At 41.2% G+C, this 20,610-nt stretch overlaps 1 protein-coding gene across 2 annotated transcripts in view; it reads right to left on the bottom strand.

Annotated features, from left to right (window-relative positions):
• JARID2 (jumonji and AT-rich interaction domain containing 2) overlaps window positions 1-20,610 on the bottom strand; it is a 211,250-nt gene that overhangs the window by 87,632 nt on the left and 103,008 nt on the right. For both annotated transcript variants that reach the window (XM_077180422.1, XM_054645196.2), the window contains exon 3: window positions 3,036-3,177. In XM_077180422.1, the coding sequence (XP_077036537.1) occupies window positions 3,036-3,177 (142 nt within the window). The remainder of the gene's footprint in view (window positions 1-3,035; window positions 3,178-20,610) is intronic.

Below are 20,610 nucleotides of genomic sequence, written 5' to 3'. Positions count from 1 at the left end.
GGAGGACTTTGGATCAACTATAAACGCAATCTAAAACCACACGCATGCTGCACACATGCATGAATCCCTATTCCCTTTCTGTAAGGTGACCTGCTCTACTCAGGGAGAGGAAATGCTGCCAGGTTAGTCCCTGAACTGATGGGCAGGAGCCAGAAGACTCCTAGGCACAGCAGATCAGAAGAGGCAGGAAGAAGAAACTGGGAAAAGATTGCCTCCACATTACCAGCTTGCCATTTCACTGAAGAACTGAAAGGTCAAACCAGAGTCTTAAACTACTAAAGAAACTGGAGCCCTTTCAACAGATTCCTGTATTTACTATGCTTATTTCCTTAGCACTGTTTCTATCATGAGTGTGAAATACAGGTGGCTTATTCCTCTAGAAGGAATAAGTCAAGATGCGTTCAAGCTTCTGAAAAACCATTCCTGCCATGCACCAAAAAAAAAACCCCTCACCAAAAAAAACCAAAAAACAACTACCCCCCCCAAAAAACCCCAAACAAACGAAAACAAACAAACAAAAAACCCACAAAAAACCACCAAAAAAAAAAAACAACCAACCACCAAAAAACCACAAACCAACCCAACAAAACCCTGCAAGTATAAAGAAATAAGTAATAACTTACATATAATGGTTAGTTCAGAGTACATTGCTAAAGCTACAGTTTTTAAACATGTATTTTATCACAAGAGTGTCACTAGTTATACACACAGCTGAAGGGACAACTGAAAAGTTTGATTTTGAGAAACCCTGGAGGAAGACAAAGAGGACATAACTTGTCAAAACTTGGTAAGCTGAGGCAGTCAACCCACAGATTCCATTTCAGTCCCATTTGCCCCCTCACCACTTTCCTGCATGTTTTTTGTTTACCCAATTATCCTGACACAACTCCTTCTAGGATTGCAAAATAACCTGGATTGAAGAAACATTCAAGCATATTCAGCTAAACAAAACAACAAGCCTAAAAGGAAATAAGAAGGTAACATAAAACACTCAGCATGCTCCACCTACAGCTTAAGAGAAGGAGCCCAGAAAAGGTCTGCCTGCAAAGAGGAACTTCAGAGAGGAAGAAAAAATAGGTATAAGTCTGTGTTGGGTGTAAATAGAAACAAAACAAGAACAAACTCCTTCACAGCAACAGAAGTAACAGCTGTAATATTATTTCAACAATTCATGATGCTTGAAGAAGTAGTGAAATGATGCCTTGCCTTCCATGAAAGCCAGAAAAGTTTTCATCTTGGGTCTGTGTTGGGCCTGGGTTTTTTTGTTCGTTTTAATCTGAAAAGTACCAAAGGCACTAAGTTCCCTATTTTTATGCCTGAACCACCTAGCTGCCTCTCAAGGGTCTGAATTCACTCAGTCCAAACCTACTCGATACTCTTTGAAAAACATTTCACCCAAAGTACTCAAGTGCAGTTTCAGGAGACTGGTAATGTAGAAATCCTACTTATTTCTGAAGCTGGACTGTGCAGGGCACCAGGAGCAGGTACAGCGTAAGGGACAAGCACTCCTGCCCCTTGCCAGCCGCAAAAGAGGATGTCTCCCTGTTGCACCAGCAGCTGCTCCTACAACCATACTCTAAACAAGAGATTAAAGTCTCATACAGGTTAAAATGCAGAAACTTGTCAAAAATACTCAATTCCTCTTCTTGCTATGATTTTTAATCCCAACCAGCTTCTTGAAGCTGTTGATGGTGTGACCCTGCAAGCCATTATGCCAGCACAGCTCAGGAATGAGGGGCCAAACTAAGTGTACATGGAAGCAGAAATTCTTTAAGACAATGGGCAAGCAACAGGCTGGCCATGAAATAATGACCACGGTCTCCCAGGATCACACCAACAGCAGATGTCACATAAACAGCTCAGCAGAAATAATTTTCAATCCTCTGTTGTATCTCACAAAGCCCAAAATCAGAACACAAACATCTCTGCCCTGACCAGCAGCAAGGTGCAATAAGCCTTGCAAAATTTCTACCAGTATGGAAGATAACATAAATTTTATATGTATATATAAATATAAAAAATATAAAATAATATAAATTAATATTCTGATACACCCGATGAGCTAAGTGAGCATAATTAGTTAGAGTCTCAGTTTATTCCAGAAAAGATTGTGGGAACCAGGGATGGAAAACACTGGAACAGGAACAGGAGAGTGTCCTCCTCCTCACCCCATCAGACTTCTCAGTGGAATTATAAGGTCATACAGAAAACAGGGATACTTCTTTTGTTTGAAAGATACTGTTGGTGTTATTATTATTATTACTACATAATTCTTTCCGGTTTGGAACTAGGATGTGAGAAGTGCAGAGGAAAAAAGGTTGAGGAAGCATTTCTGATTCTCTCTTTTAAGTGGCATTTTCTAGACAGCCTGTTTTCATTCCTACTTCACAGAGAGGACAACTCCCAGCTGCCTGCATTCTCAGCATATTTTGTGTAATTGATTGGCTTAAGGTCTATGATTTTAACCCACATTTTGCACATTCAGTGACTTCTAGGAAAGAGAAGGCAGCTTGCTGCAGCAGTATCTCAAAGAAGTTCTTTGCAACCAATAGCCACTGCACCGCATTACTAAGCAGTTCCTCTTCTCAGAAGCATGTTTTGTCCTTTTCTATCTTTTTAACTTTACATGGTTTAATTCACTGAAAACTAAAAATAACAACAGTAACAGTAACTACTTTACTGATGCTTTCCTTGAATTTGCACACACATACATATTGACATGGCCTGAGAGGCAAAAGCCAGGAGAGGAGAAAGTCTTAAGGCATTTAAACTAGCATGCATCCACTGTAAAATAACAACTGCTTTTCCATGCTTTCCAAAACAGCAACAAGAACCATCTCCACCATCTTTGCTACCAAAGATATAGCAAAGTTTGCTATATCTTTGCTGTTCATAGAAAGAATCCATGCTGGAAAGTCCATTTATGGTACAGCAGGCAGTAGGTGCAACCATACCCTTCTGATAACATAAAAAACAGTCTAAGACAAAAGGGACAAAGAAGAAAGGCTCTACTTTAATCATAATTCATTACTGACCTTTTCCTTGAGGGCCCTTCTTCAAAATCTGAAGAACTAACATCGTTGCTTGTTGAGGACACTTGCGATGCATCGTCCTTCTCATTCTCCAGCTGTTCTGATCCTGGTCCTAATCCTTTAGATTGGCCATTAGTGAGAAGTCCTGCAAACATGACAAAAGAGTACACAATATTCAAAACCTGCATTGATTTTATAAAATTCACATGTGACACTTACAATAGAGAGCTGATGCTCAAAGCAACTGTCTTGCAAAGAGATAGACTGATAACACTGATTTTGCATCGAGCCACTCCAATAAAAATTTGCCAGACTGCCTGTTTCTGATTTGGTTAACTCTAACACCCCAATCTAAAATAACTGTGATAGGAGCATTTGCAATAGTGTTTATAATCCTGTCACATTCAAAAAAGGGACACAGCTTAGTCAAGTTTATCCTTGTTTTACAGAATTCCTATGACTAGCATAGACGAGAGTATTTTACATTTATCTGTGGATTGATATAAAATTAAGCTACCATTTGGTTCAATTTGACATCATCTTGCTCTTTGTTCCAGTGCTTCCAACTACTGCAATTTATGATCCTTTGAAAAAAATCCGAAATCCCAAAGAAGTGAACATCAAATGCCCATTTCCTGACTTTGATTCTTCTGGCCAAGTGTCACTCATCTACAGATAACTCCAGACTGCCAGAAAAAGTAGACAGGGCAGCAAAGGTACACAGGCCACAGCTGCCCACCCTTTTGTGCCTTTTCTCTCCTAGAGCAATAATACAGCAAGCAGAGTCACACAAATGGAAAACAGCATTGGACTTTTGTAAGCATACCATTTAACAAATTTTGTGTATTCTATGCCACCAAGTAACTACAATATAATATGACTCACAAACAACAGCAGATAGGCAGTGAAACCACTCATACTTAAAGAAGAATTAAAATAGTAGCATACTCTTCAGCAGGCTCTGGGATGAGAGGGAGGAAACAATTTTATTAGCTCACTATTGTTATAAGAGCTTATTACCAGAGGAGCTGCAATTTTATCGAGGAGAATGCTTTCTCATCTCTCTACCCAAATAGTTTCAGATATGGCATAACAAAGCTTTGTTTCACAGCTGTATTTCCTTAGAGAAATGCTGATAGGACTTCCCTCCCTTAACCATTGCAGTCTCACTATAATTGCACCTTAGAGAAGAAAATGTGGTGGGGAAGGTGGGGGGGAAGGGGGGGCTGTTCTGCCCCTTCCAAGATGAGCCAGGCCAGAGTACTGCACTGAAAACACTTACTAAGAACTGCAGTTCAAGAATTTCCACCACCACTGTATCAGTGCCACACCATTTCAGAACCCAGTTTTCAGGAAAATCACCATCCAGCACACCAGTGCATTTACTCATTATATAACCAAGCTCACCTCAAAAGAGACAACGAAGCATAACCAGAACAAGAGCAAAGACACCTCCCCCAGTGAGCTGCTGTCTCTACGTCCTGGAAGCTTGGCCACACAGCTGAAGCCAAATGTTCCTTCCCCACAAGGCCATTTATTCACTGCTTGCCTGGACACACTGACTGCCAACGGGCTCTGAACCTCCCCCAATTCCAACCTAATCACTCTGAGTGCCCATTTTTAATTCCTAATCCAAAGCCTGCATCATATCTCTCTCTTCTTTTCCCAAACAAAGTTTGCTCATATTAATTCTGAACTACACCAGATTTCTCTTGACTTGGGCTATGTGGTGGCCACATGCTGCAGATTTTGCATATACTGTTTTAAAAGCTGCACCTACAAAGTAAAAACATGTTCTGGTTTTCTTCTGCGGAAGAGTCAGTGAACTGGTAGCTCAATTTTTTTTCCTAATAGACAAATCACGAGTTGAAACTACACACCAATTTTTGGATTAAATTGTCTCTTCTAGCCAGCATAAGACTATTGGGGAGAAGTAAAATGATCCAATTTACATTTACTCTCCCCTTTTGTTGAATTCCTTTTGATATTTCTTTTTCATTAAAGGGATCTCAAACTGTGACCCACCAAATAAAACAAATTTCAGTATCAGCACATGATACTACAAAAGGGTTTGTAGTGTAAAAACACAATATGACATGGGGTGACAGCATCCCCTTCAAAGCATTCCCAAGGAAATGAAGGCAAACTTTGAAAAAACACTGAACAGATTATATTTATATGCTGAACTCAACCCCTCTAAAAGCTCTAGTGCCTAAGTTTATTCTTATAAAAGTTTCAACTTTTGCTTTGCATTTTTCCATGAAACCACTGCTGATAAAATTTACAATTTTTGAACTCCAGAGAAGCCTAAATCAAGCGTATCATTTGAGGCCTGACACTCAGTAACTTAACTCTTATGGCAGAATTTGATTAGGTTTTCCAAAAGTAATATTTGTTCTGGAGACTTGCCATATGTAAAACCCAGGAACCTCAAGTATATGAGTCAAGAAAATCACCTTTCAGGCTGTCAACTTGCATGCACTTGGAAGGCAATTTTTATTCATCCCTTCACCTTGCCAAACCATCAGCTCACTTGGGAGACAAGAATGATTTGTGTTCCTTAAGGAAAAAAGTATCTGTTTGCCAACCATTATTCATCATAAGCAGCACCATTCCAGGCCACAGTAATATTGCCCATAACTGATGTTAGCTATCATCCGCTGGAACCAACTAAAACAAGTGCCCTAAAACAGAGGCATAAAACTACAAATGAGAGATACTGATAAATACTGGGAATGGGTGTCATGTTCTACAGGTTTTCAGGGCCAGCATAATTGCAAAATCCACTCTGAAGTGATGAAAGGCACAACCCAAAGCCTCCTTTCAAGCACTGGAGAGAAAGTACATGCTGAAGCAGACTGTTATAAAGTTTATTGCCACTCAATCATTTTTATATCAAATGCATTCAGCTTGCCTGCAGATACCTTTTCCTTCAAACGCCATTCCTGTTATCTCTAACTGCAATAAGCCACATTCTTTACTGCTGTGCATCAATTGGGAGCTATAAAAGGTCTGGAGGCCCCAGGACAGGATGAGGACCTCACAGCTTTGCCAAGTGATACTCAGGCACTCCTATCACCATTAATGAGTTGGCGTCGGTGCAGTGGACAGGACATACAGGTCTGCTTGGTGCACTTAAGGAGCATCAACCCATGTGGGTTTGACTCTCCAAAACCAATCAGCCACACTACAGGAAGCAGCAGGCATTCATATTTCCTAAAAGCTGAGTACTGCAGTTGTGTATGTATATAAAGAGAGAAAAGCAGCTGAGTGAGAAAACACTCTTCTGCATAGTCTGGAAAGCTGAACCACTCCAAGGAGTGGCTACTTGAGAGCACTCAGCAACAGTCAAGGAATCAGCAAGCCCTCAAGAGCCACATCAAATCAAAGGGACAAATAGTTCCTCTACTGCTTTTCTATGGCTGTGCCTTTCAACCTCTAAACCACAATGCCAGCAAGCCTTGGCTCCTGTCAAAGTCCATGACATTCTCAGCTGCTGAAGAGCTGGCAGAGGCTGCCTGTCCCTTGCCCACTAGGCGCATCTCAGCCCCAGTTCTCACTGTCTTCTCCCTGGCAGCTGGACTCATGACCAACCACCAGACCTGAATAACTGGCAGAATAAATCAGGGTTGATAAAAATAAGACTATATTGCTGTAATAGAAAATCTTTATTTTAAAAGTCAAATTAGATTAAAAAAAAAACCCTCATTAAAATTAAATTTGAAAGTACAGCAACTTGCATTATAAGTTAGTGTAGGATTTCATATATTAAAATGACTTACATGAAATAATAATATATCTATACAGAGAAGCAGTGAATATTTGCAGGCAAAGTTTAAAAAGAACTGAAACACTGAACGGTTCAAAGTCGCTGAATAAACACTGCCTTAATTAAGTCAGTAATAATGAATTATTTAATTAAGTCACAATACAGGAATTCGTGTATCAAATGACATCTATGATCTCTTAAATACACTGTTCTGGTTCTAACTGATCAAGACTAGATGCCTTCAGAGAAAGGCCAATTACTAATTCCTAATAATTACAAAGGGTAGCTTAAAATCAAACCATGGAGATCTTAACATCCTCTCTAAAATGTATCTTAGTCACATAAATGTCAACTTCACAGTTTTGCTGAATTCGTTTTTAAACTTCCACAAATGCTGCAATACCAAATCACAGTTTTAGATACAGGCTGCTTAAAAAAAAAAAAAAGAATTTCCACTTCTCAGTATTGAGAAAAAGCAGCAAATGTCACTTTTTCATCTACTCTGTTACAAGCCAGAGAAAGCACAAAAGCCCTTTCTGCATACTAGTCATTATTACAGAGACTTCTATCACCTCCTATTTATATGCCTTCCGCACTGAATGTTTTCCAATCTGTCTGTGGCTACAAGTTTGTTTGTTTTTTCACGTGCAGAAGGGCTCTGCTATGAGAGCTGAGCCATACCCTCTCGGGTGACCCACACAGAATATGGATATTATGGCTTTACAACCTGCACACAGCGTGCTCCCTCCTGCTCTCACGGCAGCCCACCACCCCCTTTGCTCCTCAGATGTAGTTGTTAGCTGAGCAGAGGGCTTGCTGAGCCTACTCCAGCAATTGGAATGTCCTGCTCACCAAAAACAGTATGTAAAGAATAGCTAAATCTCCTTAAATTAGCTTATTACAAGGGGCTTGTGCTGACTCAAGTGGATTGCTTCTCATAAGAGCCTAGCAAGTAAGACATAACTATTCCAGCACAGGCAGGGCATCATTTAAATTGGTACACATTTGCTGATCTTACTGTTTTTGGTGATACACACACACTTCTAGCAGCCACCCACAATTCTTCTCAACTCTTCTCATGAAGTAACTCATCTCTGGTCATCTGGAGAGATGACTGACAAGCACCTGCAGGACAGGTCTTGGGAGCATCTGAAGATGTGATGCAAAATCCCAATACCTGGGAACATACCCAGGTCTGTTTTGACAATAAAAAATGATGCTAACCATAAATGAACAGAAGGAAAATTGCTGGGGAAGAGAGGAGCAAAAAGCAGCAACATAAGAGAAGACAGCAAAAATGTAAGGGAGGGTTTGGAGTTAGTTGATTTTATAAATAAATGAGATTGCAATTACTGGTATGTTCTTCATTATTAAAGTTACTGAATAATCAGGAAACCAAAGGAGAGAGCATCTGAGCAAATTTCAGCATCATGTGGTTGGTTAACTAAGTGGTTAGATGAAGAGACTTTCACAATGTTTCCAAAACACTATTTCCACATCACTTACTCTAATGCCAACAAGGCATCTCAGCATGAACATTTCCATGTTCTTACAATAGAGCAACACCTATTTTAGCTCACTGTTTCGCAGTCCTAAGGCAGCTTAGGGAAAAAAAAATACATTCAATTGTATTTCCAGTCAGTTCCCACAGTCAAAGGCAACCCACAAAGCCATTATGCTAGGAAAATCAGTATTCAACACCCCACAAACACAAGCCAAAGATATCAAAACCATTAAATGACCTAAACAAAGACAATTTCAACATGACCATATTCACAGCTTTCTATATCAGATAACATCAGAGGGTCCACAGTCCAGAGGAGCCATCCTGCAGATCTCAACAATATGTGAAATGTGTAACTCTGCTCCTGGGTGTTTCTTGACTATACAGGGACACTCTCTTCCCACTGCCAACAGATTCTGAGTTGGTTTCCTCCTGGCAACCCTTTCCCTGCATTCCTCCCCGATTCCTGCAAGCTGAACCACTCTGGGCTGGTAGAAAAGTCCAGTCTCCAGGGCAAGAAGCAAAACAAACACAAGTTACAGTAAGTTAAAAAAGGGATTTACTCAAGACAACATTGTCACCATGCTAGCATGACAATGATCCTTATGAGAGCATGTAATAAATAGCAGGAATTGTATATACATTGGCATGGAGCATTTCAGCTGTGCAGTCTTGGGAGTTGTATAGGAAAGTTTTTTGTTATTTTGTTTAAAAATATTAGTGATTTTTTCTTTCTGCAACATCCCATTTAGGAGAGCTGGCACAAAAGTTTGAAAACAAAGGGTTTAACTGCAGTGCTATAAAGTCTGAAGGTTAACCACCCCACACCATGGTCTGGAAGTTTAGCACCACCTGAACACAGACAAACTCTTGAGCATAACCACACCATGGAAGATCACCAACATGAATTCTATGCCTAAAGTACGGGGGGGGGGGGGGAATTATCTTCATCTAAAAATTTTTATCTCTTTAAATATTTACTCTGGCCACCTGTTTCACAGAGGTACAGAATGTTTCACACATATTCTATATACATATCAAAACCAGCAATAGACTGGTGTCTCACATACACCTCTTGTTTTTCTTCAATCTTGTAGATATTGCCTACCTAGACTTTGCTATAGTCTTTCACACCATTTCCCACACATTTTGCTGGAGAAACAGGCTGGTCAAGCTTGGATGGGTGCACTCTTTGCTAGCTTAAAAACTGTCTGGATGGCTGGGCCCAGAGAGTGCTGGTGAAGGGAGTCAGATGCAGTTGGCAGCTGGACACCCATGGTGCTCCCCAGGGCTCAGTGTTGGGGCCAGTCCTGTTTAACATCTTCATCAATGACCTGGGCAAGGGGATTGAGGACACCCTCAGTCACTTCACACACAACACCAGCAGGAGCATTTACCTGCTGAGGGTAGAAAGGTTCTGCAGAGGGATCTGGAGAGGCAGAAAAGCTGCCTAGCAGAAAAAGACCTGGGGTTGCTAGTTAACAATGGCTGTACAACAGCCAGCAGTGCCCAGGTGACCAAAAGGCCAACAACAGCATCCTGGCCTGTACCAGCCAGGATGATACCTGTGTGTGTATAGAGTGGCCAGCAGGAGCAGGGCAGTGATTGCCCCCCGTACTCAGCCCTGGTGAGGCCACAGCTTGAGTGCTGTGTTCAGTTGTGGGCCCGTCACCACAAAGAAGACATTGAGGGGCTGGAGTGTGCCCAGAGAATGGAAACGGAGCTGGGGAAGGGTCTGGAGCACAAGCCTGGTGAGGAGCAGCTGAGGGAGCTGTTGAACCTGGAAAAAACGGGGTTCAGGGGTGACCTTATCATGTTCCACAACTGCCTGAAAGGAGGCTGTAGCCAGGTGGGGGTTGGTCTCTTCTCCCAGCCAACCAGCAATATGACAAAAGGACATAGCCTCAAGTTGCACCAGGGGGTGTTTAGATGGGTATCTGGAAAATTCTTCATGGAAGAGGAGCTCAAAAGCACTGGTCAAGCCCAGGGAAGTGGTTGAGGGAGCATCCCTGAAGGTATTTAAAAGATGTGTATGTATATGTTACACTTTGGAACATGGTTTAGTGCTGTGTTAACACTTCAATGTGATTATCTTAGAGGTCATTTTCAATCCAAACAATTTTGAATTACAGGGTGCTACAGTTTCTTATAAGCTGTATCTTTATATACAAGTTTATTTGCATATTATAATTAATTAACTGTTTTCACCATTTTTCATAAGTAACAGCCAGCCAGTTGCATATAATACAAATCTACATTGCATTGTCTGTAATCCTAAATTTGACTTCTACCAAAACCATCCTTTACACACTAGACTGTGTGCTGAAACACTACCAAAATCTTGGTAGACATGTTAAATAAATACATTAATCATTTGATGCTAAGTTTAAACACACCGGTATCTCTAAAACATCTGCAGTCTGCATTAATCAGCACACTGTACTGAGTCACTGTATTTAGCTGTTGTATAGCTATGCACAAAAGATAATTTAGTTTTATAGTGCAAATGCCATCTGTCACATTGTCACAGCATGACAAGGTATCGCATTACATATTAAACAGACAACATGCTTCAAAAATAAGGCCTATTTTCATGCTCTGGTTATCTCAGAGACTAAAGAACGGGGTTTTCATGATAGTGACATAATTTAAAAACAAAACAAACCACATTTTTCTCTGGGATAAAAGATATGAATTCCCTGTCCACTTTTTTTAAGATAGTTGTCATAAGGCTATTTTCATCTAATTTGGTAATGCAAAACCACAACAATTTTCTGCCTCTAAATAAAAAAGCCACAGAATGAAACCATTATCGTTTACGCCACACGATGCACTGTGCTGCCACCATGATGGTAATTAACAGCACGTGGGCTCTTCAGATGACAAGCCACTGGACATTAGGTTGATTGTGGTACATAACAGAGCATATGCATAAAGCAGTACCACTATGCCAAAGACTGTTAGCAAATAGCTTGTACAGTCTTCATAACTGACTAGAAGAGTGCTTTTATATGTAGATATACATCATTACCACAGAAGCCAAGCATGAACGACATGACAGCAAAAGATGTGTTTGTCAGCCTGTCAGAAGACCAGATCACCAAAGAGAACTGATTAAATAATACAGGTTGAAAGAACCTCCTTACTCCCATTACAGCTCCATCCAAAACCACTATTAAGTAATCAAGGACATTTTGTGACTTTGTGTCCTGCATATTAGTCCATTACCTGTGTTAATCAAAATTAACGGTTCTGTTTCCACACAACACTTCCTATGGTGTTTTGTTTTCATCTGGGGGAGTTTGGACTGAGGTTGGGATGCTATTAACTCATAGAAACAGGAATAAAACAGTCAAAAATGAACCTAATTTAATTCTGCCAGGAAACTACTTCAGGCCATATTACATACTTCAAGCCCCTGTTCGATTTATGAAAAAATGCACCCGAAAGAAATTTAAAACAAGAGAAACTAATAAAGCACCCCAAAAATGCCTCCCAATGTCTGCACTGTATAAATAGAGGAAAACCTCACCTGATATTTGTCCATACTTCTGTTATTTTAAGTTTGGGTTGTTTTGGGTTTTTTTTAAGTATTCAAAGAGACACACTTCTCTGATTAAAGACATTTCTCCACTTGTAAGGACATAATGAAAACTCTGAACCTCTCATTCCTCCATATAAACACATGACCTCTTCTGGCACTTTATGCTTTATAAGGGCAGAATGGAGGCCATAGCCTGGGCTCCATAATGGTGTGGCCTAGATGAGGGAGGGATCAAGAGTAACAAATAGGCGGAGCAGCCAGCTAGGTGTTCACTGACAGGTGAGGGAGACACCAGCAGTAATGCTGACCCAAAAAAAAGCTGGGGGAACAGACTCATTCCTCTTAAACCCCCTTCCTACAAATGCAGACAACTAAGTCATAGCTTAAAATCACAAATGGCTACTCTTGGATTTTTTGCAATATTCTTCTTAATTTTACAGAGGGGAGGCTGAGGGAAAGGAAACCTAAGGAACAATTGTCCCCAAACCCAAAAGCCAGAGCTGTCCTGAATGAAGCAGAACAGAGAGGAGGAAAGAGACTTGATCACCACCTTACCAGCTGCTCGCTGTGTGTTATACTGTACCATTGTGCTATCAAGCTCCTACCAATTGCCCCTGGAGCTGTATGATAAGGAGAGAGCAGTAGCATTTCTGGTAAGTTGGTACCAGGCTGTGTAAAGACCATTAAGTTTTGACAAACAAACACAGTCAATTTTATGGTGCTATAAACACTCCCTTTTAGCACCAGGGAAACGGGCACCATGTATTCTTCCTGTACTTTGACAAGGAATCACTTGAATATTTGAATGCACACAGCTCGAATCTACCTCAGTCCCACAGCCTCCTTTGACTGCAGTCAGAAAGCTTCAAAGGAACAAGAGGACTCCAAATGTGAGCTACAGACCTTTGATGTTCAGATATGTAGTCAGAAAAGGCATGAAGCCTTCAGCAGAAAAACAGGAACACCAACACCAGGAAAAGAGCTTGGTTAGGATGCAGGGACCTGGACTCTGTCCAGATGCAGCCATTGCCAAGCAGGTGCCCCTGGAGATGCCACCTCCTCTCCAGGCACCTCAGCTCACCCAAATGTAAAATAAAGGTGGTGAGCCCAGCTTCCACAGTGAAACACAGGGAGAGGTACAGACATTAACCATGACATGAGACACAGGGCTGGTGTTATTCGCATCCCTCAGTGGTGTGACATTTTGCATAGATTTTGGTGTTGGATAGAGTGGCTTTATTTCTGGAGTAAAGTGCCCTTAGATTTGCATCTGTCCTATAAGACACCTTCTCTCATATGCAGCCTGGAAACAGATTTAAACATGCATTTTATTAGAAATTCCAGACACAAGCAGGTCCACAAAAATATAATTTATCTCCATTTAGTTCAAGAGTATCAGCAACTGAGATAGAGAAAAGTCTAAGTTGTCAAGTATTAACAAAATTATCAGTGAGGGACGAATAAATTCTTCTTTGGTTTTTATGGCAAAACCATCATGTCTTGTTTACCCTGCCTTTCCTGGGGAATTTTACAGCTGAATGGAAAAACAGTGGGGTGACACCCCATGGGAGAGAGTAAAGAAATACTGCAATATACCTGTGAAGGAAATAATTTCATTTTTAAATGTTTTGTTCTTCCTTTTGTTCTTTCCACCTTTTGTTTTGTTTTATCAATTTGAGAGCTATCTGGAGAAAAGTTACTGACTATTTCCAAAGTATTTTCACTTGTCCTTCACTCCAAATGCCCGCCATGTGAAGGAAAGAACATGGATGACACTGCTAAATTAGAATGAAGTAAAACAAGCTAATCACTGTTTCAGGTCTTTGTCACACTCATGTCAATAGGTGAGGGCAATTCCTCCCCTTCCTGAAGCACTTTCACAGAGCTAGCTTAACTGTAATATACCACAGCAGTCCCATTTTTCAGTTATTTCCCCCTACCCCAGCATCACAGGGCTATGCCTTTAGACTCATCCTGTTAAAGAGTTAAGTTTCCACTAGGTATGGATGGACAAAGGAACAATAAATCCACACTTCAAAACTATCCATACCTTGGCACCTAGGGACTAGACAGATTAGTAAAGATGAAAAAGAAAATTAAAAAAAGACATTCTGATATTTTAAGTAACATGAGAAAGAAAGCTTTGCCAAGAGCATGTCTCTAGACAACAGCTATTCTACACTGGAAAGTAAATTGTGTCTCCACAGAGTATAACAGAAGGAAGAAGAAAGAAGGTGAAGGCAAACACAGTAAAGCAAGGAAGAGCCTGCTAATTGGAAGAAAATGCAATTTATGAATGTGCAAATAAAACAACAAGGAAAATAAAACGGCATGCAATGTCTCAGTAACAATGAATTCTTGTGAGCCTGAAAAGGAAGAAATGTGCTGCTAAAACCTAGAGGCTTAGCAAGGCTTGGCTGTATTTGTTAGGGTTTCTAGGAAACCCTTACAGATTGTGTAATTTGAAAACTGTATATCTGCATGAAACTGGGAACAACAGCAAAACAGTGTCTTGGTGAACACTTCCTACATGCTTTTCCTCTAACAAAGCACAGTTCCCAGTGATCTGTGGTGAGGGATCACACAAACAGGCTGGGTTTGTGTGATCTGGGTTGATGGAGATGAAGAAAAGCCCGTTTCTGGAACTAGTGTTCTGTCCTTGCACATTCCCTGGTGAAAGCAGCAGCAGGCAGGAGCCAGGCCAGCCCTCTGCTGCAGTCTTTGGAGAAGCCTGAAGAGCTGGCAGCAGGAGCTAAGAATGCAGCATGGCTCTTATGTAACATCAACACTCTGATGGACTGGGACAGCCCTCCTCCATTTGCAAATGCAAAGCAGCAAGAACAGAAAGCCTGAGTTACTTCTTTCTCAAGTAAACCAAATTAAATAAAATTATTAGAGACATAAAAGTATGGCATGGCTTCTACACACACCTCAAAAGTAAACAAAACAGCAGATTCTGAAAGAGTAGGAGGGCTCCAACACAGCAGTGTGCTCTAAGAAAAAGGTTGGGGAAAAGACAAGAGAACTGCCAGAAAGCCCTTTTGGGGAGGTTATCCTCTGCTTAATTGTCTCTAATTCTGCCCTTCTGTGACAAAAGCTGTGAAAAGCAAACGTTGAATGACATACTTCTAATTGCATAGTCACATTTGATATTTTAATGCATGTCATTGAGGATTTGCCTTTCATGACTTTTGCCAGGAGCATGGGCAGCCCTCCAGACAGACAGAAATTTTTTCCCCCCAGTGTGACATGAGCGATGGGGATCCTGTTTGCCGCAAGAACGCACAGCCTATTGATGGAGCGACAGTGATTGTCCCATGCAGCCAGCAGAAACGAGCATGGATGCAGCCCTCCCTTCACTGGAGGCACTCTGAACTTTCAGTCAAAGGAGAGAAAAAGTCCTCATCCTGTCCTGGGAAAAATTAATCAAGCTAAATGCTATGTATTGCACATGAACTCAAGTTACATATGACAGATATTTGAATTAAACGACTTTAATTACTTTTACTCCACATTTTCAATAACTTTTTAGTGAATGTGCCCTCTCTAACTCTCAGATCATCCATCAGTCAGCTCCAGGAGTCAACCTGTCAACCTCTTTTGCTGACAAAGAATTTTTTTTTCCCCCCCTCTGGCATGTCACCTCATTCTACTAAGCACTTCAATTACGATCTCCAAGTTTACAGCAATTAAATATCAACTGACTTTAAAAAAAATAGGTCACAGACACTTCTAATATATCACCCTAGCCTCTTCAGCACCATGCCAGACAGCCCTCCCCTGGTGCAGGAGGCCAGGGCACTCTGGTTGGACTGCAGGCAGGGAGGAAGGCTGCCTCCCGCAATGCCAGGGATGCATCGGCACTGCCTGCAGCCAGATCTCAAATTCCCTGCCAGCTGAGTGCTCACATGTCTGTTCAGAGCCTTAACATAGACTTGACAACCAGGCCAGCATAAGGCCCTGTGACATCCCAGAAAGAAGGAGGGGAGAAAGCTGCCTGAGTAATTCTCAAACATTTCTTTTTAGCTGTTGGTTTCAAAGGCTTTTGTCTGTAACCCTAAATGTCATCCACGAGGCTCAGCACCTCACTGCTAATAGGGAAAGAGAGCTCTCTTCAGGGGAAAACCAGAGCTACTTCTCCAGGCAGAGAACTCTTCCCCTTGGTACCATCAACCCAGCCTTTATTTCCTTTCCTTCACAGAAAGTATCTTCAATATATTGTAAAGCAACATGAAAATTCAACCACCTGGAAAGCTCCCAAAACTCAGCCTTTGATCTTTTAGGATGCCTTCCTCCTTGTCACTGGTTTCTCATCTAGCTTGCTAAATTGATTATAAAAATATATTATTTAAAACACTTGACATGGTTCTAACACATGAAACAGCAGTATAGTCATAGAAAGTTTTTTTTTTTTACCATACAGTAAGTAAACCTATTTCATCCATATTTGCAAAAGCAGAATGCTTAAAAAAAAAAAACAGATCAAAAAAATCCACCTATCTTACTGTGAAATCTGTTGCATATCTGTATTTTTATCTTCTCACGGGAATTTTTTTTCCCTTTTTTTTTCTTGTAGGGGGAGGCAAGTGAGTAGTATAATTTCCTCACTTTTTAAAATTAAAGGTCAGAGGAGTACACTCTGTGCTTGGGATGAAGAACTGCTCTGTTGTTGCACTTAGTCCCCTGTAATCTGTGTGCAGGGTTATTGTCAGAGGAGAGGAGGCTCGTGACAGCAAAACATTGAGACCAACTGCAGCAAACTGAAAAGCACAAGTGCAATACGAAAGCCTGACACAAATGAACAAATTGTTCTGCTGCAGGCTCGCACGTCAAGAATGACATTTCACCTCTATTTGAGCACGAAGGCCCTGCCTAAGGTAGGGGTTCCAGCCCACTCCTATGCAGTGCTGACAGCGGGGGTAGAGGTTGGTGGACATCTCTCTGATGCACCGCGGCTGCCTACCTGCTGGGAAAGTGCAATGGAAAAGTACACGCCAGGAAATAAATCTGCAGCTGGGACACGCTTAGGAGAAATCCCTCCCCTCCCAGACCATATCCAGCACTGCAGCGAATGGAGAGCAGGTGAGGGGATAAAGCAGGAAGAGCCTGTGCTCAGGCATCAGCTGAGCTCCGAGGATCTCGCTGCAGGAATGGCGCACAGGACAAAGTGAGCGTGAGGCCACGTTAAAGGCATCGGATAACACCAGCTTCGGCCACCTGACACACTGTACATGGAAACTGTTCCTGTTTTAATTGGGGGGACAACATCTGATTCTTGCCAGCATTATCTCTGCAGATCTCTGAAGCATCAGCACAGGAAACATCAGTGCTGTAACAGCCTTTAAGGAAAGGCTCCTCACAAGCCAAGCAATTTCCATCTCTATTTCCAGCTCTTGAGACCAGCAGCTTAACCTTACTTTCACCTCCCTTTTGTGAGCTCTACAGGCAAACCACAGGGGGAAGAGATGAGAGCTGGGGTAGGGGGGCAGCCACTTGAAAACCTGATGCTGGAGAAAAGGCTTCTGAAATGTTAAGGAGACTTCCTGACAAACCAGCCCCCAGAGGAGTTAAATTCCACCACCATGAAACATTCTGCTGCTATTAAACAGCTTTTTTTGTTCATGTTTCAGGGCATCAGAAGAGGAAGTGAAACAGCATTAGCAGCTTCCTGACTTAATAGAAACCTTGGAACAGCCATCAACACACACTTATACAGTCAAGACTATACACTGATGTGCATTTAATGATTTTATCTTTCCAAATAAGCAAAGGAGATAAAGTACTATCTTGCAATTTTTTAAGAATACTGTTTCCACCTCCCCAGCCAAGAACCCATTACACAGAATGTTCCTTTCATGCATTGGTGTAATTGAAGGCTAACACCCATTAGCATATTTCTTGTTTTAAGTACAGCATCAGAGAAATGGGAGTGAGGGGGTGGGAAGTACATCCAATGGAACAGCATAGAAATATATGTTAAAGAGGTAAATGAGCTTTCAAAATATACCCAGGAGGCTGTGAGTATGCTGAAGTTCACCATTGTATTACTACAATCAAAAAAAATTCCCTGATCTAGGGCCAAAAGTGCATTATTGATAGTCAAAACACTGCCTAACTCTATTTCAATATGATGTGACAATACTGGAGAAGGAAAAAAGACAAATGGAATCCCTCTGTACATTTACAGTACCCTGTGAATAAAAAGCTGCACAGACATAGTAAACTATAACAGTTCAAACAAAGTCTTCCTAGAGTTAGAATGTTTTTCAAGCTGCAAGGACTACTAAATAGTGTTAGTGTTAAGCAAGCATTTAGCACTTTATGCGTTATGAGTGGTAAGACACACACACACACCAGCCCCGCCCCCCCGCCCCCCCCAAAAACTAAGAAAAACCCCACTGAACAAAAGGCAGAAGAATTCTAGAAGAATTCTTCCTGTTCCCACATAGGGCAATGCCATGGCAACAGTTGGAGAAGACAGGACATAAAGCCCTGTGGTGGGATGAAGCAGAGAGATGGCATCAAGCACACCTGAGTATTGGAAATACCTTTTGAACAGGGAATGATGGACCAATCTAATGGGAAAGCAGTACTGACAGCCTTTGCTCCTGTGCATATTCAGGACACCCAGGTTAAAGCCTAAGTCCCATATAAAACTGTTTATTAGTAACACCAAACAGCTACACAGTAAGGGTGAGAACCAATGGGAAAAAAAACAGTATTTTAAAAATACCATCTCCCACAAAATAAACAAACATAAAAACCATCCCGTTTAATCATAAAAAGAAAACGTACCACTAGATGCAAATGGAGAGTAAGATGCAAGAAGGAATGAAAGGCCAATTTATTTTTCTACTGCCATGTATAATCAGGAAAGGCTTTGGCAGAAGCAAGATTTATATAAGTGGACCATAAAATAATAGGTTGGACTTTCTACATTTAATTGCTTTTTGAAATGAAAATCTGCCTCAGAGATACTATAGAAAATACTTTCAAGCCTTAAGGAAAAAAAAAAAAAAAGTCATTGGGGACAAGAAGGCCTCATTGTTTTTCCCAAACTTTATATGTCAACACATACACACGCATTAAAAAAAACCTTACCTCCCTTCTGAGACATTAAATCCACACAATGTTTCTTGGAGAGGGTAAAAAGAAAATGTAGGTCAAGATGTTGAGATAGGGATTGCTTCTGAAAGATGAAAGCATAAGAGGACTAAGCTTTCATTCCTTATGTTTCTTTGAGATTTCAAACAGAGTGTTATTTGATAATGGTTCCTTTCAGAAAATTGGAATTTAATATAGCTAATTATAAGTTAGAGAATTAATGTAGAGTCAGTACTCCAACAGAGCTGGTATACCATGCTGATGCTTTTTACCAGCATGTCCCCAGTGCTTATTACAGATCTTTTCTCCAAATACTAAGGCCAATCTGTTCTCACATTAGGCTGGATGGCCCAGGAGTTGGGGTGGGGGAAAGGAAAAAAGAAATCTCCATGGCTGTAACACTGAGCCTGCAGCAAGCAGCCTGGAGTTGCTGGCACGGCATGGCACTGCATGGCACGGGAACAGATCCTCACACTTCAAAGGCAGCCCAAGAAATAAGAGAACAAAGACAGAATAAAAAACACAAGTTGCTGTAGAGCAAATGTACACCGAGAAACAGCAAAACACCTTTTCCTCCTTCCAGTTAAAAAGGAGGAAAAAGATTGTCAACTAAAGATGAAGAGCTCAGATAAACAGACAGGAAGTACTCCTAATTGTCTGGTATTAACATGGAAGTATCTGAAAATTATTTGTCCTATGGGCAATCATAAGCTAAAAATCCTGACCTACATTTCACAGAGAGCAAGGGGTATAAATAGGAATATCTCTCCCGACAGGCAGCGGCAGCAGACGCGGCCAGATTTGGACCAGGAAGGAAGCCATGCATCAGTGTTTCAGGGACCTACGCAGGTTTTGGATGCTCTGTTTTTAGAGATGACACAAATGCAACCAGCAACATGTGCTGCACAAAGCTGTTAGTAAGTACAGCAAAACTGCAAGTTAAACTTAAGTGTAGAGTTAAACATCGATAGCACTTTAGTGAATTTTGAGAAGCAAAATGTGGGAAGCTCTTAAAATCCATGAGGTTCCAGCAGTTTTCCCTTTGTTCTTCTCTGTAGTTTCTGACTAAGCGAGCATATTTTTTTAAGTTCTCAAGTGAGCTCTGTGTTGAGGAGTCAATCAGAAGGGCCATACCCCAGTTTTTCCTCACAACAGTACCTACAGTCAGTTGAGCTCCAAGCTCTGGAGTAGGGGTGGCAGGGGCCAGAGAGAAATGTGTGCACTTTTGAAACAGAAGTTTCTTGCACCTTAGAAAATTAATTCTGCTGAAATCGTATTTTCATTTGGCATGTCCCCGCGAGGTTTAAGAGCAGGACCTGTATAAGTAGTGCTACCCTCCAGATAATCTTTTGTGCATAAAAGACCACATCAGGACAAAATCTGCCCCTTATAGAGGGCATCTCCCCCCTCCTCATACTGCAGGAATTCGCCAAATCCTACTGAAATTGCCACTACTACCCACTACTCAGCTCCCAAACCTTGGGGTTGAGAACCACCTACTTTGAGCTGCAGAACAGAATTCAACTTTAGAGCAGACACACCACCAAAAGCTCAGTGAGATCCTTCCTATTGTCCTTAGTACTTTAGGGAACTGAGGACTTCTTGTGACAAGAGGACACCAAACCAGTACTTTTCCATTGCTTTCAACCTGAGTAAA

The sequence above is a fragment of the Agelaius phoeniceus genome, chromosome 1 (assembly GCF_051311805.1).
Source record: "Agelaius phoeniceus isolate bAgePho1 chromosome 1, bAgePho1.hap1, whole genome shotgun sequence".
NCBI classification, from domain to species: Eukaryota; Metazoa; Chordata; class Aves; order Passeriformes; family Icteridae; genus Agelaius; species Agelaius phoeniceus.
Note: the sequence above shows the minus strand (reverse complement) of the source record. Positions and strands in the feature narration are given on the sequence as shown.